The sequence below is a fragment of the Sorex araneus genome, chromosome 1, assembly GCF_027595985.1.
Source record: "Sorex araneus isolate mSorAra2 chromosome 1, mSorAra2.pri, whole genome shotgun sequence".
NCBI classification, from domain to species: Eukaryota; Metazoa; Chordata; class Mammalia; order Eulipotyphla; family Soricidae; genus Sorex; species Sorex araneus.
The window spans coordinates 22,201,048-22,227,229 of record NC_073302.1 but is presented as its reverse complement, the minus strand read 5'-3'; the positions used below and the strand labels follow the sequence as shown (position 1 = coordinate 22,227,229).

The window sequence follows — 26,182 nt, the reverse complement described above, 5'->3', positions numbered from 1 at the left end:
CTGAAAGTAATCACTTAATGTGAACAACCTTGTGAAAATAAATTTTAAAAATTTTTAAAAAGAAATGAATGTAAGGTCAAATCTGACTTACAAAGAAAGAGTACAGTGATTTACAAAGTACAGCAGATATAGGGGACAAGACACTGAACAGTGGCATTTGCTATTACATGTTTCCAATCTCTGACTGAGGTGTTGGTGTATCAGTATGCTGAGTGTGAGATAAAATTGAATGATTTTCAGAAAATCATTTCTACCTATAATTACAATTAGTCATATTATGTAAAAAAACAAAAGAAGAAACAGTGCTGTTAATTATAATTATTTTAATAAAAGTACTTGCAGTTGCTACCAAAAGTAATTTATTCACGTTTAGTTCATGAAGAGGCATGAGAAATTTTTCGAATTATAGAGAGAGCCAAGTGAAAAAAAACATAGTATTGATTTATGCATATTAAAACTTGTACTGTGAAAACACATGTATATGACAAAACAGGGAACACTGCTGGTAGTTCTCAGGGGACCGTTTGTGGTGCTGAAGATGGAACCAGGGTCAGTAGCTCCAATGTCAATGGCAACCACGTCTATTTTTTTTTCAAATAGAGCCCAGTCACATATAAATACATGTATACATACATTAATACATACAGATATTTTACAAAGAGATACAGAACAGATACAGTTTATACACAAAGGAAATATAGTATGTAGATGGCTCAACCACCAGCCTTTTCACTTAACATATTTGGACATCATTCTCTACTTGTTGTCTTCTTTGATTTCCATTTTATTTTGTGCAAACATTTTTACATAAATTTGACTGATGAAGTATATAAAAAGGAAATAAGAGACCTGAGTGTAATAGCAAAGAAAAGGATTATATGAATGGCCTCACAAGGCAATAGAGATAAGCATGACCAATTCTCATGTACACTTAATAGCAACACCTACAGACTATAAGAATTATCAACATGTGTCATCTGTTCATCTACTTCTATAATCATTCAATTTATTTACAAATTTTTAAATCTCATATTTCTATCTAAACATATATATAGTAATTGAGTGCTTTGAAAATAACATTTTCTACAAAAGATTTGGTATCAAGTTTAAATTCTCATTCCACTGTGTCTACATGAAGAACTATTTTCAAATTCTCTCACACGGAATAAGCTATGATTTCTATTTAGAGATATTTGAGTTTTTTGGTTTTGGGGTGGCAGGTTTCAGTCCCACCTGGCAATGCTCGAAGTTCCTCATGGCTCTGTGCTCAGGGATCACTCCTGGAAATGCTCTCAGGGACCACATGAGGTCCAGGGGCTCACACCAGATCAGCTGCATGCCAGGCAAGCACCTTAGCCCCTGCATGATCTCTTCAGCCTCTTAGAGACATTCTAACATCCTGAAGTTCAGAATGTTTCTAAGGTTAAATAAAACCTTCAATTCAGTTTTTTTTTTTTAAAAAAAAGGTGGCACAATAATTTTAACCATGAGATTTCTCTTCAGAATGAGTCTTCAGATGTTTGGTAAGGGACGCATTTTGCTTGAACGCTTTACCACATTCGCTGCATTCAAAGGGTTTCTCTCCTGTGTGGGATCTCTGATGTATAACCAGCTGTGACTTGGCGCTGAAGGCTTTCCTACATTCGTTACACTCATAGGGTCTCTCCCCAGTATGAGTTCTCTGGTGTACAATGAGATGTGACTTTTGGCTAAAGGATTTACCACATTCATTGCATTCATAGGGCTTTTCCCCAGTATGAACTCTCTGGTGTTGGGTTAGGCCTTCGACTTGTTTGAAGGCCTTCCCACACTGATTACATTCGAAAGGACTTTCCCCGGTGTGAGTTCTTATGTGGTACGTCAGAGATGAGCTATGCCCAAAGGCTTTCCCACAATCATTACATTTATACGGTTTCTCCTTCGTATGAGTCCTTTGGTGTATAATTAGGTGTGACTTCTTGCTAAAAGCCTTCCCACACTCATTACACTCAAAGGGTTTCTCACCTGTGTGAATTCTCATATGTTTAGTAAGTGATGAACTGTATGCAAAGGCTTTTCCACACTCATTACATTCATAGGGTATTTCGCCTGTATGCGTTCTCACATGTTCAGTCAGAGATGAGTTATATCTAAAAGATTTTCCACATTCCTTACATTCATAGGGCTTTTCACCTGTATGAGATCTCACATGTTGAATGAGGTTTGAACTGTGTCTGAAAGTTTTCCCACAGTGAGTACATTTATAGGGCTTTTCCCCAGTGTGAACTCTTAGATGGTCAGTGAGGGCATGTTTGTGACCATGGGCTTTACCACACTTATCACATTCATATGGTTTTTCTCCAGTGTGAGTTCTCTGATGTACAACAAGGTGTGACTTTTGGCCAAAAGCTATTCCACATTCATTACATTCGTATGGTTTCTCCCCAGTATGTATTCTTTGATGGTCAATGAGTCCTTGCTTATGGCTGAGAAGCTTCCCACATTGATTACATTTATAGGATTTCACTTTAGTTTGAGTTTTGTCACGCTTAGAAGATGAACTACATCTAGAAGATTTCTCTTTTTTTCCTCCAGTTTGAATTTTGTCTCCCTTAGGACTGGATGGACAATGACCAGCTAATTTCTCATGTTTCTTGCCGGACTGAGTTTTGTCACACTTATTAGTTGAACAATGTTTGGGTAATTTCTTAGGTTTTTTTTCAGTTTGATTTTTGCCTTTCTTTATATCGGATAAGTTATTGCTGATTGTTTTCCTGTGCTCCTTAGTTACATCAGGTTTCTTTTTTGCATGATTTCTTCTGTGACCAGGTACATCTAAATTCTGCTTCAAATTCTTTCCATGTGAATCAAATTTAAGCAACTTTTTCTTTGAAGAAACATGTTTTGTACCCACATGCTTTTTCCCCAGTGAACTACATTCCTGGCCTTTCTTCTTGGTTAAGGATTTTTTCTTGACTGCAACTTCCATAAGGAGTTTGTTTTGAGATTTCTGATTTTCGAGCTGTCCATCTTCTTTCTGGGCTTTTTCTAAAACAGAATTCAACCAAACATTTTTTGTGGAACTTTGAGATTTAATATTTGAGGATAAAACTTTTTTTAAAGTCCTGTTTTGGGCTTGAATAATCAAGCCAGATTCCCATAGTAAAGTCAATACAAAGAACATATCTCCCTATCTTCATTAGCTCTGGATGGATGAGGGTAGGTGCTCGAGTAAAATAAGAATACTGGCAACAGTGATAGCTATAGCTTTCAAAATTTACAAATATGACCTTCCCACCTGGGATAAAATAGTAACTTAATATATGGAGCAGTGAACAGAGAATGAATAAGGTTTATAGGGCATGAGATTATATCTGCTATGATTTGAGCTATCTTCTCAGTACAAACTACCTATCTCTGATAACTTTCAATCCACCCATAGTGTTTGGCTCTCACAGTCCTTGATACTCTGATTCTCCATCACAACTAGAGACATATCTAGCTGAAGTCAAGATAGTCAAGAACCATTTCTCCTAAAATTTCATACTCTAGTTAATTTCTATGGGACACTCACATTTTAAAATGATACAAAATAAGTAATAATAAAGTCATATTCCCCGACATAAATGTAAGATTTATCAGTAAAAAAATCATGCTTGAATATATAGGAAAGCAGAGCACTTTATTTGAGTGCTCTACTTTCCTATCAAATAATGAATGGCACCCAAAACTTCCTGGTTTTAGTTCCAGGTAAGAACTGCCTAAAGTCTATAAATGGATGGACATGGAAAGTATCATGATGAGTGAAATGAGTCAGAAGGAGAGGGACACTGGGGCCGGAGCGATAGCACAGTGGGTAGGGCGTTTGCCTTGCACGCGGCCGACCCAGGTTCGATCCCTGGCATCCCATATGGTCCCCCAAGCACCGCCAGGAGTAATTCCTGAGTGCAAAGCCAGGAGTAACCCCTGAGCATTGCTGGGTGTGACCCAAAAAGCAAAAAAAAAAAAAAAAAAAAAAAAGAAGGAGAGGGACAGATACAGAATGACTTCATTCATTTCTGGTATATAAACATATATATATGGTAGAAAACTAATATCTATGGCCAGAGAAAAAGGGAGCTAGGAGGACTAGCCAGTGGTTGGAATCAACCATAAATCTTCATGAAGCAGAGGGTAGGTACGTTAGAGAAGGGACCAGTATGACAATAATAGCTGGAAATGATCACACAGGACAAGAACTTAATGTTAAAATAGGTAAAGGGATATCCTGCGTATTGCAAACCACAATGCCCAAAGGAGGAGCAAGCGAGAGAAAGAGAGAGATCGAGAGAGAGAGAAGAAAAGTGCTTGCCATAGAGGCAGGCTTGGGGGTTGGGGAAACTGAGGGCATTGGTGCTGGTAAATGTACTTTGGTGGAGGAATGGGTGTTGGAACACTATATCACTGAAATATAATCATAAACAGCTTTGTAAGGATCTCTCACAGTGGTTCAATAAAAAAATATTTAAAATTTTTTAAAAAATTAATTATGAAAAATAGAACTGGCTAAAGTATATGACCTTGGGTAATAATATTCTTCATGTCTTATAATAAATTTTAATTTACTTAGAGAAAAATTGTAAGTTTATTGTAATTGTAAGAGTACTAGATGGTTTACAGGTGACTGAGGAATAAGAAAGGAAAAATGTTCTACTGCTACCACCCATGATCATGTTAATAATATCATTTTTTTTAAATTTTATTAGGAACCACTTCTTGTACTGGGCACCAACTGACAGTGCTTGAGGGCCACATCCAGCAATACTCAGGGGCTACTAGGATTATATTTGGCAGTGGCCAGGGAACAATTAAGTGTCAAAGATTGTGCCATGGGTCTTCCTTACACATACAAGGCATAAGCTCTACTAGTAACCTGTAACTCCAAACATTAATGGAGGACTTTTTGTTGTTTGGGGGCTACACGTGGCTGTTCTCAGGGTTTACTCCTGGCTCTGCACTCAAGGATCACTCCTGGAGGGGTCATATGGGATGCCTGAGCTCAAAATCAGGTTAGAAGCAAACAAGGCACGCACCCTACCCACTGTCGTATGTCTCTAGCCCTTAATGAAGACCTTACAAGAGAGTTGTTCCATGGAGTAGACAAACATTACTTTAAGTAGTAGGCTAGACATAGTAGGGAGAGATAGAGTTTCCAGCTGCTTTTTATTTTGGTGATGCAAGCATTCTGAGAGAAAATATATATATATATATATATTATATATATATATGTAAGAACTTGTCTATGGAGCATTACAAAGGCAGTAATTTCCAATGCCCATGGAAGTTAAGGAGATGAGAGAGACAAATTTCCCTGTGAAAAGAGAAAAAAAACTCAAATGTTTACCCTTGCGGTGCAATATTATAAGAACACTTAAAACAATTATTTGAACTGGCTCCAACTAATATCTTTAGTAGGAAAGATATAAAACACTACATAAGAAATTTATCATGAGGAAAAGGAGAAGAATTTGAATTAGTGAACTGGTTTCATAGGATAAGTAATACTAAAGGAGAGTTGGGTTTTGGGAAGCATTTTATTAAGGTTATAGGCTTATCCTGAATATAAGACCACAACTAAAGCAAGAATTTTTAGCTAAAATGACAATATCTTAAGGGCTAGAGACCTAGTACAGTGGAAAGGAAGCTTGCTTTGCATGCAGCCAACGAAGCTCAATCCCCAACACACCATATGGTCCTCTAAGCCTCTAGGAGTGATACCTGAGCACAGAGCCAGGGGTGATCCCTAAATACTGCTGGGTGTGGCCAAAGAAAACCCAAACAAACAAAAAAATTGACCACATCTTCAGAAATGGCATTATGGTATTCATTAGGATCAAAAACCATTGAATAAAGTAGAATAGTTGTTCCTTAAAGTATCTCTAAATATTATGTAAGAATTTGAAAAAGATATTCACTGTACCAATGATAGAGATGCATGAAATGATTCCAGATTATTTTTCATAGTAACACCAAGAAAGAGAGCAAAGTTAGCCAGAACTAGAACTGCTAATGGACAGATCAAAAACATCATGAGGTCTCTTCATTTGTTATTTGAAAAACTTATCCCTCTGGTCTTGAGAAATTCATTGAGTATTGCCAAATTTGGAGTTAGAAGGTGCTTAAAGGTAGTAATGGCATTCTGATAACTTGGGAACTGTAATGCTATAAATAATAACTGAATTTTTATAGTGCTTGGTATTGAACTCAGGACGACAAGCACTGAACCACATTCCCAACTCATATCAGAATATGCTAATGTCTGTTGACAATATCCAAAAAGAAATTTGTAATGTATTCAAGAATATCAGAGAGGTATCTCAATGTGTTGGAGCACAAGTTTTGTAGGCAGAAAATCAGGGCTTAATCCTAAACACAACATATGGTCCCTAAACACCCCCAGAAGTGATCCCAAAGCAACTGAGCCAGGAATAGTCTTAGAGGATTAGTGGGTGTGCTCCCACGGACAGATGATTGAGGACAAACAATAGAGCTTAAGTGCTAAAGCACATGTGTGAGGCCCTAAGTTTGATCCAGAGCCACATGCCACCCACCTCTCCCCAGCACCTTCATGTGTGGCCTTTATTTTTTAAAATATGGACTCAAAAATATAATTGGAATTGGAGTATTTTAGGTGTAATATAAAAGATTTACTTGGGCAAGGTCAGTGAAAACTGAGAGGTAAAAATAAGTCATTTGAATCCCCCTGATTGGAAGGATTATACTTTCTTACCCTGCTAAACTCAGAAGTGGCCTGATGATACATCTAATCAATAAAATGCAAGCAGACCATAATACCTATCTTATTTTAAGCATCTGTCATCTGGATCCACTAATTTCTTTTTTCCCGGCTACCACAAGAACTGAACTAGCCAAGTTCAGGTATAGATATCCATCTGAAGCTAAAATAGAACAGGAACTCAGCCTGACCAATATGCTCCTAAGATTTAGGGGTCATTCTTTAGTGGAATAGAGCAAGCTAATACAAGTGTTATTAATAAAGACTCCCGCATATCACGTTGGCTTAGGACTATATTTTGTAGATTGAACTCTCCTTCGTCTGATGTTTTTCTATTACTACTTTGTTGGGAATAGATAGATATAAAGGAGACAGACAAGATAGGGAATTTGGGGGAACCAGCCCTAAATGCTGGTACCCAGAGGCAGAATGCTGTCCAGGTGAGGGTCCTATAACTACTTCATCTTTGTTCCCACACTCTAGAAGAATCTCCCTTTGAGGAAGTCCATACAATGATGTCTTTCCTGATATACTTAGACTCTGGATGTGTAAAAATCTAGCCTGGATAGATTAAGATAGTTAAATATTTGATCAAAGAATGTTGCTTTTCTCCTTCTGATGACGACTGGTTCCAAGCAATAAGTCTTATACACGGAGGACAGTCAAGGGTCTCGGCCTGAGGCTGTTAACCTCAAGCCCCATGCTTTTCAGTCTTATTTCTAACTAATTCCTTAATCCTCACAGCATCTCTGCTTTGGGCCTGTTTTCCTGGGGCCGGTCCCCAGCACTACTTCCTGATTAAGAAAGGTCTGGGGCCTTTGGATCCGGCTGCGGAGCGAACATGATGGAAGAGCCCAAGGGAGCGCCCTTGGACTCCAGGCAGCCCACTGAACTAATTCCGGCATGGGACCAGAGACCCCACGGTGCGCTGAAACAGTGGGACCCGGGCATCCCCCAATTCTTTTAACCTGTCTCTCTCTCTCAACTCCTCCCTCCTGAGCACAGCGCAGGATCCGCGGCTTTCCTGAGCGCAAAATGGAGCCAGCGATCCAGCTGAAACAGGACGCTTTCGCGCGCTTGCGGGAGACCCCAGGGGGCGGGGGCGGCGACCCCCGCCCACTGCAGATAGATATTTAAACCCACCTCCCCCACGTGTGCTTCCCTTTGGATCCGGCTGCGGAGCGAACATGATGGAAGAGCCCAAGGGAGCGCCCTTGGACTCCAGGCAGCCCACTGAACTAATTCCGGCATGGGACCAGAGACCCCACGGTGCGCTGAAACAGTGGGACCCGGGCATCCCCCAATTCTCTTAACCTGTCTCTCTCTCTCAACTCCTCCCTCCTGAGCACAGCGCAGGACTTCTCCATCTTATGAGCACCATAAAAGGGTAAAAGTTTGTAGTGATGTTATTTCTGGTTGTACTTTCCCTGGACTTTATACAGAAACCCAAAACCTAATGTCATCTTAGCATCAGCAATATGTAATGGTTCGCTTTTAATGGGTCGGACTTTTGTGGGAGATCCTAACAAGAATAGTAAGTCTGTTGCTGAAATATTGAAGGCAATCAAAACGGTAGCCATCTCTCTAGACTAAACTAAGCTATATCCCCACGCCAGCTGAGAAGAAATTTTCTTCTTTCTCGGGAAGAAACGCGGCATGTCGTCAACTACAGTGTGATGTCCATTAAGCAAACAGACCTGGTGGCGTGGGAATGGGATATAAGGGGAAAAATTATGTACATGGAACAGTGGGACGCTGGTGGAATCTCGAGCCGGAGCCGATACCAGCGCAAGACCTTCGGTTCCAGAAACTGCTTCCAGACACTCTACTAGTCTATCAACTAAGCCAGAGCCCCACGTCTGCTGATGACGGGAAATAACCATCCTTTTCGTTTTTTTTCGTTTTTTTTTTTTTTCCCTTGTCAGGCAGCGTGGCGATTACTAAACAGGCGTGAACTCGGTGGCGCGGGGCAAGGGGGAAAAAGAAAAGCTATGTAACAAACAGCGGGACTTAATATCTCTATATTCTTAGCAGTGGAGAACTATCAAATGCCTCCTTGGCAATAGGACTGCTTTTCTTTTTTGGGGGAAACCCCAACAACGGTAGTGAGTTGTGTGTTGAAACATGGAATGTAATCGAGATAAGGCATAAATGAAGTGAAACTTATCAAGTACAAGGGTGGGGACTGGGGAGGTGGGAGGGGGCGGCAGGTATACTGGGGGGGGTTGGTGATGGAGGATGGGCACTGGTGAAGGGAAGAGTGTTTGAGAATTGTATAACCGACATAATCCTGAGAACTATGTAACCCTCCACATGGTGATTCAATAAAATTAAAAAAAAAAAAAAAAGAAAGGTCTGGGACCTTTAAGAAGAATTTAATGACAAATGATGCTTTGAAGAATTCTAAAGTGACACCAACAACAGAAGTACTTCCTTTCACTGGACCCTATTTCCTTGAGTCTTGATATTTCACTCTAACTGCCTTAACCCTGACTTGGTCTTTTCCTTTTTCCCAGTCGTGGCTTTTTTCCTTTTTCCAACTTGGAGATCATATCTGGCTTGGGAGCTCTACACCCTGCTCATAAAAAAACCATAGAATCTGAGTGTTGGAATAATCCTAGAGGTCAAGCCCTACCATTTGAACTTCATAACCTCTAAAGCAGGGCTTCTCCAGGTGGGAAACTACAATGTGGTTTTCCAGTGGCCATACCAGCCCCTGCGGGGTCCCAGAACACAGAGATGCAGAGAGTGGTAGTAGCCTTAGATGCAACGAAGTTGGGAACACTTTGTTCATTTAAAGAAGGTAGCTTTCCAGAGGGGTGCTGAGTGCTTTGGGGTTTTCTTTCTTTCTTTGTTTCTGAAAGGGGTCCAGTATGGCAAATAAGTTTGGTATCCTCTTATTCAAAGGATAAATATATTTTTCCTGAAACTTCACAATGCAGATGTCATGTACCTGATCTATAATGACCATTCATTTTGGAGTGAGTAGCACAAGTATCTTGCCTAGTACCCAAGAAGAGATTTTTTTTAAAATACTCTTTAACTCATAAAACTCAAGGCCCACATTATCAAGGCATTGAGAGAAGTCGATGTATTTTGAACTACCAAGGAATTGCCCTTACCCACAGAGGCGAGATTGCTATAGTTCTCCAGCATCACATCCTTGTAGAGAGTCTTCTGAGCCGGATCTAACTGTTCCCATTCCTTCTGAGTAAAGGCCATAGTCACGTCTTTGAATGTTACTGATCCCTGCAACAGAATGTTCTATTAAGTCAGCTATCCACATTAGTAACTGATTTGAAAAAGATGAGAATAACTTGTTCTTGCCTTGACCATTCAAGATTGATCATTATATTGTATATATACTACTACTCATTTTTTTCTTTTTTTTGGGGGGAGGGTCAGACCTGGCGATGCACAGGGGTTACTCCTGGCTCTGCATTCAGGAACCACCCCTGGCGGTGCTCAGGGTACCAATATGGGATGCTGGGAATCGAACTCGGGTCGTCTGCGTGCTAGGCAAACACCCTACCTGCTGTGCTATTGCTCCAGCCCCTACTCATTTTTTTTTTAAGAAATAAAAATCATGTTCCCAGGCTGGAGTAATAGCATAGCGGGTAGGGCGTTTGCCTTGCATGTGGCCAACCCGGGTTCAAATCCCAGCATCCCATGTGGTCTCCTGAGCACCACCAGGAATAATTCCTGAATTCCTGAGTGCAGAGCCAGGAGTAACCCCTGTGCATCGCTGGGTGTGACCCAAAAAGCAAAAAAAAAAAAAAAAAATCATGTTCCTCTTATCAGTTGAATGTTTGTCTCCCCCAACTTCATACATTGAAACCTTACCCTAGACTGTAATGACATTCAAAGATTAAGCCTCTGGAAGATACTTAGGAGTAGGTTAGGTCCCGATGGTGGAGTTCTTGTGACGGGGTTAGTGGCCTTATTGTGAGTCATGAGAGCTTGCTTCCTTTCTCTACTACTCTGCTTTGTGAAAATTCACTGAGAAGTTTGAAACTTGGAAGCACACTCTCTAGAACTGAAAATACTGGCACCCTGATCTTGGACTTGCAACCATTATAATTGTTCAGAAATAAAGTTATTTTTGTTTGTAAGCCACTCAGGCCTTTAGTCCATTGTTGTAATTATCCAAAATTGAGTAAGAATGTCCTTATGATGAATTTGTTTATTCAAGAGGATAAAAAAAAATCAGAATAAAAAAAATCAGAATACCAGAAAGACAAAAAAAGTCTTATCCTGTTCTCTCTTCTTAAATATAATAATGCATATTTATATCTCAGCAAGCTACCGAGATTATCCCGCCTGCATGGCAGAGCCTGGCAAGCTACCCATGGCATATTCGGTATGCCAAAAACAGTAACAAGTCTCATAATGGAGACGTTACTGGTGCCCACTTGAGCAAATCGATGAACAACTGAATGACAGTGCTACAGTGCTATATTTAAATATAATAATGTATACTTAAATATAATTTATACATTCTAAATTATGTGTAAATATATTTAAACATAAAATTTATATATTTGAATATAAATTTAAATATATAATTACAAAGTAGTATTTATACACTGAATTCTGAAGTAGAATTGTGACTCCTGATTTTTACAATTAGCAAAAAAATATAATTTATGAAACAAAATAAAGATATGTGAGGCATATAAAAATGAAGGAAGTGTAATAACTATGTACTTTAGAAACAAAGAGAAGAGATAAGACAGAATAAGGAGGGAGGGGAGAGAGGAAAAAAAGGAATTTGGGGCTGCAGAGATGTATAATTCCCAGCACAACATGGTTCCCCAAGAATGCCCTAGTACAATTCTGGAGGCATCTCTGTCAGGTATGGTTCTGGAGGCCCCCACAAACCAGGGTGGTCCATGTAAAATCTGACTTAGGAGCCACCCCACAAGAAAAAGAGAAAAGGAATTTCTGAAACGAAGGAGAAATTATTAGAAAAAAATTTTGTTCAAGATTGGTGAAGGCAATAATATGGAAGAGCGGGCTATCAATAATAAAATCAGTAAAATGTAAAATGTGTAGTTATATCTAAGTAAGCTTATATTGTTCTTATGCACTATAAAAAGTGCTCTTAAAAAATAAAGAGGTATGATATAAGAAAAATAATTGTAAAAATAAATGGTAGAATTTTGGAGGGGACATATTAAAGCATACTAAAGATCCCTTATTAAGCAGGTGAGAATTATAGAATTTTGATGTGAATAAGTGTATGCTCAAACATGTTCTATTTTATTTTCAATGTTTTGGTTTGTTTTTGAGTTGCACCTGGCTGTGCTCAGAGCTTACACCTGGCTCTGCACTCAGGGATCACTCCTGGTGGGCCTCAGGGGACTGTACAGGTGCCAGAGATCAAATCCAGGTCGGCCACATGCAACACAAGCACCCTGCCCACTGTACTGGCCCCTGTCTTCAAATTTTAAACATCTGAAGATTATCCCTTATCCCAGAGAGCACCAACTAGTGGCAAATGTCACTGATCTCTAACCTCAAAGAGCTCTGGCCACTTAATAACCCACATTATGATTATCACTGAACTCTCAGCCACTCAAGTCTCTAATTCCACAGTGACTGCTCCCAACAAGCCTCCCAAAGAGCAACAGATCTTTTCCACCACTTGCTCCCAAATGCACATATTCCCAAGGGTTTCTGAACTGCCTTAGTCGTTGTAAGCTCCAGCTTCCTTTTCACCATAACTCCTGAATGATCTCTACACCAAAGCAGAAGAGCTACTGAACAGTCTGGCCTCTCCCTTCCCTAGCAAGAACAACCCTCACAGCCCTCTTTCCAAAATAAAACCCAACACTTACATATTCATTCATTCCTCAAACCTCTAAACCACCTCCAAACCTCTACTTACACCCTTTGACCTTCATTTCCTACTCCTTTAACTCACTTTCCCTAGCTCTTCTATTCTGATTCTCAAACCTCATTGAGCCTCTAGTCCACTGATCCTAACCCCTTCACAATCTTCCACTACTGTGTAGCCTTAATTTGCCTCTGTCTTGTTTAGATTTTCTCTGTTCTGTTCTCTTCTAGCTCTCCTCTATCAGGAGAGCATGAAGCACATTGACTGTGCCCATTGTCTTGAAAAATGTCCTTCTTTCTGCTTCTTTGAAACAGATTTATGTAACTTGTCCTGTTGTCTTTTATTTTCAGGTACACCTCTAAATGTTGGTGTAACCCAGGACAGTCCTTGGCGCTCTCCTCTCCCCGGCCTCCTCTCCCTAGGCGGTCTCATCCAATCTTATCCAAGCTTTAAACACAAGTGGATGGCTTTCAAACATAAATTCCCTATCCCAGATCTCTCCTAAGATTTAGGTTAGTAAATCTAGTGAGTACTCATCTTCTCTACTTGGATAAGCAAATGAGCTTCTAACTTGATAGATCCAGAATGTCCAAAATTATCACTCACGCCGAATCTTATTTTCATATGTTCTGTGCCAACACAAGTCCCGTCTCAGAAAATAGAACCCACATTTCCCCCACTTCCCCATTCTTCTTCCTTCGGGTTCCATGTCAACCCACCGGTAACTCTACTAACTCATCTCCAGATACAGGAGCCTCGTTTCTTTTCATATCAACTAATCATCACATACCATCAACTAAAACTATTCTAAATCATCATCATCTCTTGTCTTAGGTGGTTGCAATAAGCCTCTCACCACATCGCTGCGTACAATCTAGTCTCTAAACACCACAAGGCAAGCACGAAACGCTGGTTCCTCATAGGGATAGCCAGCTCCCACAGAACCCCTAAATCTCAGCTACATTATGAAGCCCCCACTCCCCCATTTCTGATCCCCAGAGTCTTCCAAGCCCTAACCTTTCAGTCACTGGCCTCCCCCATCTCCATCACATCCCCATCCTCATCCCTTCCTAGGTCCCTTCCCCATCACTGACCATTTCTTCACCCCATGCCTCCCATCACTGCCCCGCCTCATCCCCATCACCTCCCCCATTCCCAACCCCTTCCCGTCCTGTCCCCTCCCCATCACTTCCCATCTCTTCAGCCCATCATTCCATAGCTTCCCCCTCCCACTCCAATTCCCTCCCCCATCTCCATCCCTTCCCCCATCCCCATCACCTCTCCTGTCCCCACCCCATCTCTTCCCAGCTCTTCACTCCACTGCCCCCCCTCACTCCCCCCCGCCCCGCCCCAACCCCAGCCCCAGCCCCAGCCCCAGCCCCAGCCCCATCCTCATCATCCCAACCGGCCTGCACTCAGGGAACCCCAGACGAGATCGCCCGGACTCTAAACCCCAGCGCCAAAGGCCCTCCCTCGGGCGCCGAATCCACCAAGTTTCCACTTCTCCTCTTTCCACCGTCTCCTTCCACGGACCCCCTCGCCCGTCGCATGGTCGCGCTCACCGCGGCGCGGTCCTTGGGCTCGGACACAGCCATCTCCGGCAGATAGCAGGCTTCTTCGGGGGTCCCGGCCGCTGTCCGGTGCACAGTCCCTGGCTTTGTCCGGCGCGTCCTGCAGGCAGAGCCAGACATGGCAGCGTCCCGCAGCGCGGCCTCCGCCGGTCCGGCAGCAGCCATGGTGGTGCTCCCGGGCGCAGCCATCTTGACAAAGATATCCGTACAGTGGAGTCTGGGGGCTAGGTTCGGCGGAAGAGAGGCGGGAAGCGCAGAGGCGCGGGGTCCTGGAGCGGGGAGCGCGGGACGGGGAGGTGTGGCAGAGATCCTGCTCCTGGCTCCAGATGCCTCAACTCACTCCGCCTCCGAAGTTTTAAATCATCTGGGGCAGCTAATCATGAAGTGAAATAAGAATTTATCAATGACCAGAGAAAACATTTATGCCAAAAACACATCTTGAGTATTAAGTAGCTATGGTTTAATATCATTTATTAAATATACCTATGCAAGTTACCTCAAACTGTTACACAATTATACCTTATTAAAGATTTAGGTGGTCAAAAACAAGCAAACACTGAAGTCTAACCTTTTTAATTTTATTTTTAACCTTTTTTAATTGCAAGAATTTTTTTCCCTGAGATGCTAAAATTTATATAAGCAGTTAAATTTATTTTAGTCAAAAAATTCTAAAGTAGTTCTGAAAGCTCTATTGTTTGTAATGATAAAATTTCTTGTTTCAGTGCTTATATCTATTTCAATGTAAAAATATATGAGAAAGAAATAGTGACTTAGCCCTTTAAAAAAAAATACAGAGTTTGAACTCTTTTTTTCCAAAATCTGCTGGGAAACTGGAAATCTCAATACCTCTCAAGACTTTAGAGAGCCAGAAGGAAAAATAGGAGGGCCAAGGGAGGCAAAACGCCCCAATAAGGCCGACTGATGGGTGATAAGAACTGTGACAGGGGTAGGGGATGATGTAGCATCAGCTTACATGTAGCATCATGTAGTTACATGTAGCATCCAGTTATTTCACTTTTTCAGTGAGAACTAGCATATTTGATGGAGTCTCTCTGTCTCCATGACTAGTCACAAATAGTAAATACTTCTTGATAAAACTGGGGTCTTTGCCTTGCATGTGGCCAGCCCAGGTTCAATCCCCAGCACCATATGGTCCCCCAAGCTCTCCAAGGAGTGACTCCCTGAGCCTAGACCCAGGAGTAATCCCTAATCACTGATGGGTGTGGCCCCAAAAAGCAAACAAAGTAAACAAATTTTATTATCTAATTGGAACAGGAAGAAGATACCCAACTACTGCATCATAGCTCTTGGTTGCTCATTTAGGAAAGGGGATCATGAGCAAGACTGAACTTCAAGTGATGGAAGAAGGTCCACCAAGTGTCCAGGGTTAATCTTCCTGGTTTAAAGTCAAGGATTGGGGCTTTAACCACATCTCAACTATGACAATACCTATCTGTTTAATGATCACATTTAAGTGCAGCCAAGCTGACTCCAAAACACAAGGGGTTTATTGCAGTGGCCAATCCTCACTTTCTGGCGTCATTTGCTTTGATTATACAAAACAATAATTCCTAATACTCTAGGCCATTATCAGGGTCTGTTAAGCTACTTTCTCAAATTTCTGGAAGGCAAAAACCATTCCGACCTTGCCACCCAACCCGAATTTTTACTAGAGTCACTTCAGAGCACTCAAAAGTCACTTTCCTCCCATTGTCTTTTGGTAGCTCCTATCCGTTTTCCTCTGGGCTCTGCGTTACACACTGTCCCAGACTGATGCGTTACTGTCTCGGAGGGCAGCACACATGGACCCCTTACACCAGGAGGTGAAGGGGCGCCCAGAGTCCGGACTGACTGAAAGGGAAAAGGGTCTGACCCCCAAGAAGGGCTAGACCACGAGCTCAGCCTACGCCTTAACTCCACAGCCTCCGTAGGAAAGGCTGCCCAGGGCTGCTGTGCCAGCAGGCTGTGGAGCACGCTCAGCGCCCAGTGCAGGGTGGAGCCCGCCTGTGCCAGGTGCCAGGAGAGCCAGGCGCGCTGCGAGGCCGAGGGCTCCGGGGCTCCGGCAGGTTCTGGCTCACGCAAAGGCAGGAAGGCGCCCCCCGGAGCCCGCAGGTCTTCTAGGGCCACCTGCAGGGAGCCCAGGTGGGTGAGGAGCCTGGAGCAAGGGTCCCCACTAGGCTCCTGGGCAGGTGCAGACAGGTGTCGGCGGCGCTTGCGGGGACGGGTCCTGGCCTCCAGCCTGTCCTGGCTGTGGGCTGAGCTGACGCTGCCCTCTGGGGATCTGGAGCGGGTCCTCTTGTTCTTGGGGCGACCAGAAGTGTCGGCAGGACCTACGGGAGAGAGGAGAAGATATCAGGGGAGCTGGAGCCAGGCCGAAGGGCTCCCACAGCCTTTGCCCACCCTGCCAAGGGATCTGAGACCCCCAGAGCGCCCTCCTCTCTCTGGCGCTTGCCCGCACTTCCGGTCAGTCCGGAACCTCCCGGCCCTGTAGGGCTCTCGGGGCATCCCGCGGGTCACCTCCGCCTCCTCCATCACCTACCAGCTCTGCGGGGCCGCCCTGCTCTGCTGGACTCAGGCTTGGGCTTGGCTGCCCCTGGGGCGGGGGCCGGCCAGCCTCTCCCCTTCTCTTCCCGGGGTCCATTTTCCCGGGGTCCAGCGCCGGGGGCAGCATCGGGGCTTCTGCATCGCTTCTGTCTGGCGTCCTCTGGCACCTGGCTGGGCCTGGGGGACGCTGTGGGAGGAGAGAGGACAGGAGTGAGGGTCCCCGCCTGCTTTCTCGGAGTCTGGAGAGGTTCCATGTGGGAGCACCCTTCCTGCATAGCCCCACCTCCAAGTGCAGCCCCACCCCAACACCCCACCGCCTCTAGGAGCTCGGCCCCGCTGCCTGGCGCGCGTGCTTCCTGCGACTTTTTCCAGCCCAAGATTGGGTCTGACGGGAAAGCCAGGATGAATCCACTCTCCCCGTGAAGGCCCAACCTGGGGCCCTCCTGCTGCCAACCCAGCGCAGCAGAGACCCATGGATGGTGCATCAAAGCAATCTGCAGACCACCAGCGTCTGTAAACTTACCGTTTCTATGCTGAGCGCTGTGGCCAGGCTGGGCAGATCCTGGCTCTCTCCATCCATCACCAAGACGTAGGTCTTCTTCCCTCTTTCTCAAGGACAGCTTTTCCTTGGGGGAAAAGCCTCTGCGCTCCCCGCTGTGGGAGGCACCTTCTCTAGTGCCAGGACTTGGGTCTCTTTGAGGGGCTTCCATCCCTCTCCCGCTTCAAGGTTCCGCCTGAACTGTAGTACGGGCTGAGGGGCTGAAGGGCTGAGGAGCCGAGAGGCTGGCTTTAGATCAGCTCACCACCCATAGTACCACCCATTTCTAGGGACTGGAGCGATAGCATAGTGGGTATGGCGTTTGCCTTGCACGCGGCTGAGCCGGGTTCGATTCCCAGCGTCCCATATGGTCCCCCGAGCACCACTAGGAGTAATTCCTGAGCGCATGAGCCAGGAGTAACTTCTGTGCGTCGCCGGGTGTGACCCAAAAACAAAACAAAACGTAGTACCACCCATTTCTAGAGAGCAATTTGATGGGATGACAGGATTTGGGGGCCACACCTGGAGATGCTCAGGGTTAACTCCTGGCTCTGCACTCAGGAATTATTCCTGGCAGTGCTGGAGGTGGAGCGGGGGAGGGGCTGTGCTCAGCATAATTATTTGGGATGCCGGGGATTGAACCCAGGTCTGCCGCATGCAAGGCAAACTCCCTATCCGCTGTACTCTCTCTCCAGCCCCATCAGAGTTCCTTCTATTTAACCTGAAAACTTTCCCCTCCTGGGGGCAGTGCAATGCTACCTGTGATTCCAAAGAAAGGGCCATGCTTGGATGTTTGTTTTCAAGTGCTTCTTTTCTTTTGTTTTCTTTTCTTTTTATTAGTTTCAATGTTCTTTATGCCAGGGGTCATTAAGTGTTGGGTGGTGGAAAATATTTTCCAGGTATTTATTTTATGGGAGCAGACTCATTTGTGTACTGAGGAGGTTGTGGTGTTTTGTTTTGTTTTGTTTTTTTGGAAGTTAAGATTCCATCTCTAGATGTTGCTCCCGATTTGCCCTGGGAAACCTGATCTGGGAGTCAGGCCATTTTCCTGTGTCTGGGCTAAAGTCCCTTTACCTTCCCTTCTGCTCTGCTTTATCTCTTTGCTGTCTGCAAAGGCCTCTTCCTGCTCGGGACCCCTGTGCTTGGTGTTCCCAGCTCCTTGCTCTGATCCCTGACCTTTCTCTGCAGCTGAGGGAGGATAATTATACTAGATTTCATTAACATGCAGTATCATTCATGGGCTGATCTCAATAGTCTGTGGTCTTTCAGCCACTTCTTGTTTTAGATTATCTCTGTTTATATCAATCATTCTCATCTGTCACACAAACTCTCCCTCTAGTACAAACCAAGAGGCTGTTCCACTGACAGATTCAACATCTAAAAGGATGCCTGTCTTCACCCTGGAATTTTCTTGCCACAAAGTCTACCAGAGGGGGCTGGAGCAATAGCACAGTGGGTAGGGCGTTTGCCTTGCTCTCGGCCTATCTGGGTTCGATCCCTGGTGCCCCTTATGGTCCCCCAAGCACTGCCAGGAGTAATTCCTGAGTGCAGAGCCAGGAGTAACCCCTGAGCATTGCTGGGTGTGGCCCAAAAAGAAAAAAAAAAGAAGTCTACCAGAGGTTCCAATCCGTTTGGGGTTCCTGCTAGTCCCATCAATACTTTAATGTTCTCCACCCACCGACTAGCTCATACCACCAGCTCTCATAATCATTCTCCAGAAAGAACCAATCTCATCTACTCTTGCCTTCCTTGTAATAGTTTAGGTCTATTCACCCCTTTCTCTATTTTTTCATGAGGAAATTAATCTCTTCTCTTCAATGGGCATGGATCTCTTAGCAATTCCTTCAAACTCCCTGTGAGAACGACCAACGTCTGTCTTGTGAATCAGGCACTGTCCAGAATATTTCTTTATGCTTGCAGCACAAGAATGTCAGAATGGAAAATGAAAAGATATATGTTCACAGCTAAGTATGTGGATGGTTATAAACAATAACTAGCTTTGTTAAACTATTCTGTTTTAATTGTAAGTGAATGAAGTTGTTACCAAATATCAGACCCAGAGAAATCACAAATAAAGGAGGAGTCCAATGAGTCTCTGGTAGGCTTTAGTTATTTACTCTGCCAGTTCCACCAAGTGACTATGAGGCCACATTTATACCAACTTCATTTTGCCTGGTCTGAGAATTAATCCAACTAAGCTAATCCTGGGGCTGAAAGCGATAGCACAGCGGGTATGGCGTTTGCCTTGCACACAGCCGACCCCGGTTCGATTCCTTGGTCTCTCTTGGAGAAGGTAAAGATTGCATAGGTTGTAAACACAATGTTACAACACAAACAGAGCTATTGAGTAAGTCAGGTTACAATCAAGAACTCCAAGGCAGAAACAAATATGAGTAGAACTTGAAACAAGTGTATTCATCATTGATTGTATCAATCATTGTGTCTGTTAAGAACCATTGTGTATGTTAAATGTAAGCTGTTCTCCTAGAAACACTGTAGCCTGTAACTAGCCCATAGGAGCTCCTGGTCAACTTGACTCAAAGCTCAGCCATTCTGGGAAATAGCCAGATCCAGTCCTGATACACAAATAAACTGGGAGCCTCCCTCTTATCCTCTCCCATGCTAATCTGTTTCTTGGTCAGAATTCTGCAACTATCCCTAAGCACAGAGCTAGCAGTAAGCCCTGGGTACTGCCAAAAAAAAAAAATAAAAAAAACAACCAAGTTTTAGGTCACGAAGAGAAGCATTCGCTATCATGAAGGAGTTCAAGTTTTAAGTTTTAGGTCATGAAGCATTCTCCATCACATCTGCTTCTGAAACTATCCAGATTTTAAAATATTTTATTAGTTTTATGAAACCAAATCATTAAATATGCTGTAATAATTTGAAAGCAAGCAAATTTCATTTGTAAATGTTTATTATTCCATATTTTTGGAATTTTTACTGGTGACATATATAATACATATGCGATTTTGCCAACTGTAGTACATACGCACATAAAATACATAGAAACATTTGGAGATACTTGCTCATGTTTTCATGCAAAAGGCAGAACAGTGAAGGATTTGGGGCTGGAGTAGCCTTTAAGCATTCACAACCCACGGGCCCCTCTAAGACTGCATTCAAGTTCACCTCCAACCACGACCCTGTGCTGGGAGAGGGGACACTGCTGATCATTCTCAGCCCCTCCCCCAGAAATGGAGCCAACAGAGCTCTTCCGCTTTGTTCCAGGGTCCAGCTGGAGTCCCTTCCTGCTTCCTTCTTTGCAGCATACCTCCCAAAGCTTCTGAGTCCCCAAAAGGGACAGGAATAATGGGGAACGTGATATAACCACAGAGAATGTAGGGTGTGGGTGGGGGTGTGGGCAGAGGCATTGCTTAGGCTTCCCCTTAACCGGCACCAAACTCCCCTGTTAGGGCAGGAGCATTGTGAAGAGGGAAAGGACTGAGCTGGACCCGTCTCTGCTTCACAGCCACTGTGACCTTGGCCAGAATCAGACCGTGACTCTCTAGTGGCTGCCTCTCGGCCTGGGAACAACCCAGGACTCCCTCGGAGGGTTTGTGTGGCAAGGACTTATCTAAGCTGTGGCAGGTTCTGAGAAAGCTTGAGTTCAGGTGGGGGGGGGGTCCTCCAGTTGTGGGGGGGTGGAGGGAGACCAGATGCTGGCAGTCAGGGACACAGGAGCCTGTGTCATTGGAAGAATTGGTTGGGGCACAGGAGAAGGGCTCACAGTGTATTCCAGGGGTCAATCCCCATTGTTTAAGTTCAGGCTTCTTGAAGTTTATTTCACAGTATCATGTCTGGGGTATCATGTCTGGAACAGGGTATTTTCTTTTCAAATAGAACCTTGGGAATTTTTGTAAATTATGCAGAGAGTCTCTTGCCCGCATGACTGGCTATCTTCCCCGGGGCCCCTCGGAGGGGATGGGCTCCCAGCTTCCCTCCCCACCCTGAGCAGAGCTCCCAGTGGCCAAAGACCACCAGAACCTTGCTACAGCCATGCTCGAGGCCCCTCTCCACACGTTCGGACAGGCCTCATGTATGAAGGTACTGGCAGAGGAACCCAGGTGTGTGTAATCCCATCAACGGCCAACATCCAGAGATTTAAAAGAAGCTCCCAGATATCCCAGATATCTTGTAACCTACTTCTCCCTCTGGGAGAAACTGGCAAGCTTCTGAGTTTCCTGTGCACATGGGACAGCCTTGCAAGCTTCCCATGGTGTATTCATAAGCTAAATCCAGTAACAAGCTGGATCTCATTCCCCTGACCCTGAAAGAGCCTCCAGTGCGACATCATTGGGAGGGCCGAGTCAAGGGAGACTTCTAAGATCTCAGGAAAAGGATGAATTGAGAGGTTACTGAGCCCGCTCGAGAAATTGATGATTAACAGGAGTTCGTGATCGTGATTGTGACGCAGTAAGGACACATCTCCACCTTATAGCTGGTGTCCAGCCCTGCGTCAAGAGAAAACAACGGAGCCATCCAGTATTGAACTTCTAAGTAGAAATTCAAGAAAAACCGTCATTCTATGTGTGTGTGCACTCACACACGCATGTGAGCACATGAGTGCACACACACACACACACACACACATACACATAGTGGAAGGTGGGGTCCCTCCCTGAATCGGTGACCCTCTATGACTGTTCCCTCACTCTAAGATTGGGCCTGCAATGGGACCAGCTCCCCTGCCTCTAGTAACAGAGGTAGCATTTCAGCTCAAGGAAATAAAGAATGAGCCTGGTTCACTCGAACTTTCCCGAACTAAAGTTGATGCCATCTTCCCTTTTCAGGTTGGGGTCCTCTCTTCTATGACTGAGTTTGAAGATGTATCTCTATTTCCCAACATTGACGGAAAAAAGAATATCATTATCCATGAGCTCGAGAGTCCTAGTCCCGGGTCCCAAGCCCTAATGCCATTTGCCTTCCATTTTCCTACTCTGTCTACTCTAAATCAACCTTGAATGCAGGAGGAGCCCCTTGGGGATGCTTGGGTAACACATAAATAACTCTAACTCAGGGTCAGGGAGTGGCAGGACCAGCAAGCAGCAGAATGGAACCTGGGTAAGATGTACAAATGCATAGCTCACCTCTGAGCAGCTTCTTAGCTGCCGTAACTGTCATTTTCATATCTGTCGCCTTTATGGCTGCCACCCAGGCATGGAGTTGCCTGGTTTGGAGAGAGAGCCTTGCAAGGTGCCATGGCAAGGGGGCGGGGAGGTGGGCACAGCCACTTTTCTTGGGTCAAGAGTCATTCTCTGTGGGACCGTGAGGTGTCCCCTTCCCACATTTTCAACCCAGCCTGGACTTTGTGAGAATGACCACCAACTCAGGGAGGAGCGGGCAAGCCACCTTAGAGGGGATACAGGGGTCTCACGCTCAGGAAAACAGGTGGATGGGACCCCATACTCATTAACGCCTCCATCTCTCCTACAGACAACTGCATAGTCTCTCTTTGACAGTCACCGTCTGACATAGTCAGAAGAAGGGAATCTGTAGAAGCATGTATCTGGTGGGGGAAGACCTCAAAGAGTGGCCCTATCTCTGCTATCCTGGCCTACAAATCGCAACTCTGACCTCCCACCTCCCATCCCCTGCACTTTCATTCCCTTACCCCCATCACTGGTGCCCTCTGCCCCTGAGGCATAAGACAGTCCTTTCCCCTCCCCCCCAGACCCCTTGGATTCTGGAACCCATTTCTCAAGTACATCCCTGGGGTACCTGGTTTGGGCCCTTCCCTTCTTCCTGCCCCGACACCCTCTCCTAATCCCACATCTCACAAATGTACACCCCGTGCAGGAAGCCCAGGGAGAGGAAGGGGACAACCACAGCAGGCCACCATTACCATTGCTATAGGTTCCCAAGGCCCCTGGTGCTGGGGAAGGCAGCAAACAGGACAAGAATCTAACACCAAGTCAACAGTGAAAATCTGGAAGATAGCAGGACAAGTGAAAAAAAAAAAACAGTGAGAGCACTCCGACAGCTCTCATCCTCGGGGAGAAGGCACCAGCCCGGGACCTCAGAGCCCATTCCACTTTCTACTCAAGAGCATATTGAAATAGAAGGCGGTGTGTGATGCCAAGGCTTCCCCCATTGGCCAGGAGATGGTACAGAAGACGCACCTCCCGGAGCCCAAGCCTGGCCAAAGTCACGCATTACTACAAGGGGGAATAGAAACGTGTGAAGGAGGAGTAGCCATCGTTAACCAGTTCCTGAAGTACACCTGCAGCTTGTTTGTGGCGCTAAAGCAATGAGCGTCAAGTCCATCCAGGGAAGGACCCATAACCCTGGTGGAGCAAGTAGATTTAAGGCTCCCTCCTCTCTACAAGAGGCAGAGGTGCCCATCTGCTGCCTCGGGAGATCAATATGTGCTAAGCAGCACTAGGAAAGTTTGCTATATTTGGGGGGGGGAGGGGGAGGTGGGTACCATGCACAACACAAACAAGATATTACCCGCCAGAGAAGGACACTCTTCCCCAGTAAGAGTAGAGTCTGCCCAGCCCAGGGCGGGCAACCAGCTGAGACTCAAGGACCCATGAAGACGTCTGGAGACATGTTTTAGGGTTTTCATTTACTGAAGGAGGAGGTAGAGAGTGAGCCACAGTCCATACTAAGATGTACCCCCTATGTGCACAGTTCTGTATATCAAATTCAGAGCTGCATCTGTGGATAATGCACACCAATGGGCACATATCATCCTAACGTGTACTTGGATGATGCTTCATCAATGGCCGTGAAATCCCCAGATTCATATGTGTCTGCACACTCATGATACGCTCTCTGAATACTCACCTAAATCCTCTGAAGAGAGCCCCCTCTTTAGTGGGGGGATGGTTCTGAATAGTTATTTTGCACACTGTTTCTGGGCTCAGTTTCTGTCTCTGTGTTTAGGGTATGTCAGGGTGAAGACTCTGGCTTGGAAGGATCCACTTCAACCCTTCCTAACTGCAAAAACTGTGCCCAGAGGGAGTTGAGTGGTTCAACCCCCAAACATCACCCCCCCTTATCTAGGCTTTTTCATTGCACCTTCTCAAAGGTCCAATTACTTCTAATTTTCCCCCAATACAGATCTATAAGAACAAACACAAAATATATAAGCAGCAGAGGCATTGCTCATGAGAAATCAAAAAGACTCTACCCAACGTCATAGATAGACCAGACTTTGTCCTACTTCCTCCCACCTTTTGCTTCCTGGAGAGCTGAGGGCAGGGCAGAAGTTGGGGGGAACCAGACTGCAGAGGGCTGATGCACATATTTGAACACTTTTGTCAAAAGCCACAATTATCCCCCATGTTCCAGCCCGTGAATAGAACTTTGAAACACTGGTGGAGGTGCTCTTGCAGGAGGCACAAATTGATTTTTGGTCCCAAAGGCGACACTCAGCTTCTTTCTTCACAAAATGTACAGCTGGGTGTTTGGGCCTCCGGGTCTCCCATCCACAGGACAGGTAAGACAAAGCAGGACCCAGGGGTAAGGAAAGCAGCCACCACCCCCAGTCACCCCCCAACTGGAGGCAAGACCCCCTGCAGCAGCCCCTAGTCCACACTGTGCAGCACGGGAGGACAAAAGCAGCCCACAGCAGGGTCAAAGCAGCAGAAAGCTGCCCTGCTTATCCCTCCAACTACCTCCACTCTTGTCTCTCTTGCTTCCCTTTAAGGATTCAAAAGGTTCTTCCTCAATGCCAGAACAGGTATGGGTGCTTTCCAGCCCTGCCATGGGGGCTTCCTTCCGTGCTAGGCACCCCACGTGAGAACTCTGAATGCGACTCGACTTCCTGCCGAGAACACCCGGGCAGAGGGACAGAGACGGGCAGGAATCAACCCGGCCACGCTGAGCGGGTGGGGTGGCAGGGGCAGCGGTGGGCAGTCCTTGGCTGATGGGTCCTAGGACCAGGTCCCAGAGAAAGACCAGGGTGTTCTGGAAGTATCTGTCCAGTGGTTAACATTTCAGGAGAGAGCCCTGAAATGCGCTCTCTCCACTGAGTAGAAAATTTCAGGAATTGGCGGCCCCGCGCGAGATCGACCCCGGAGACAAAGTTGAAAACTTCTAACAAGAATAGCAAGTCTTTTGCTGAAATATTGAAGGCCACCAAAGTGGCAGCCATCTCTATAGACTGAACTAAGCCATATCCCCACGCCGGCTGAGAAGAAATATCCTTCTTTCTCGGGAAGAAACGTGGCGTGGCATTAACCATAGTATGATGTCCATTAAGCTGACACGGACCTGGTGGCGTGGGAATGGGATACAAGGGAATAAATTATTATGTACTTGGAACAGCGGGACGCTGGTGGAATCTTGAGCCGGGGCCGATACCAGCGTATTACTTTTGGTTCCAGAAACTGCTTGCAGACATTCTACCAGACTATCAACTAAGCCAGAGCCCCACGCCGGCTGATGATGGGAAATAACCATCTCTTTTGGTTTGTTTTCCCTTTGTCAGGCAGCGTGGTGATTACTAAATAGGCGTGATCTCGGTGGCGCGGGACGAGGGGGGAAAAAATAGAAAAGTTATGTAACAAACAGCGGGACTTAATATCTCTACATTCTCAGCAATGGAGAGCCATCAAATGCTTCCTTGACAGTGGGACTGTCTTCTCTTTTTTGGGGGGAAACCCTAGCAACAATAGTGAATTATGTGTTGAAACATGGACTGTAACCAAGATAAAGCGTAAACGAAGTGAAACTTGTCACTTACAAGGGCGGGGACTGGGGGGGCGGGAGGTATAATGGGGTGGTTGGTGATGGAATATGGGCACGGGTGAAGGGAAGGGTGTTTGAGTACTGTATAACTGACATAATCCTGAGAACTTTGTAACCCTCCACATGGTGATTCAATAAAATTTAAATTAAAAAAAAAAAAGAAAATTTCAGGAATTGTCCCTGACCGTGCAAGCTCTTCCAGGGGGGTACCGAGGGCATTTTCACAGGTCACAGGG

General features: G+C 45.1%; 1 protein-coding gene across 2 annotated transcripts; it reads right to left on the bottom strand.

Annotated features, from left to right (window-relative positions):
* Positions 1-322: 322 nt before the first annotated feature.
* ZFP37 (ZFP37 zinc finger protein) lies at positions 323-14,335 on the bottom strand. Of its 2 annotated transcripts, none has more exons than XM_055123659.1 (3): positions 14,156-14,335; positions 9,877-10,003; positions 323-3,027 (listed from the first exon to the last, which is right to left on the bottom strand). In XM_055123659.1, exons 1-3 carry the CDS (start codon positions 14,327-14,329, stop codon positions 1,481-1,483), a joined length of 1,848 nt encoding a protein of 615 aa, XP_054979634.1. In that variant the 5' UTR covers positions 14,330-14,335; the 3' UTR covers positions 323-1,480. The 2 variants fall into 2 exon arrangements, with proteins under 2 accessions (XP_054979634.1, XP_054979635.1); XM_055123660.1 differs by lacking the exon at positions 323-3,027 and adding an exon at positions 4,665-5,329.
* Between the last annotated feature and the right edge of the window lie 11,847 nt (positions 14,336-26,182).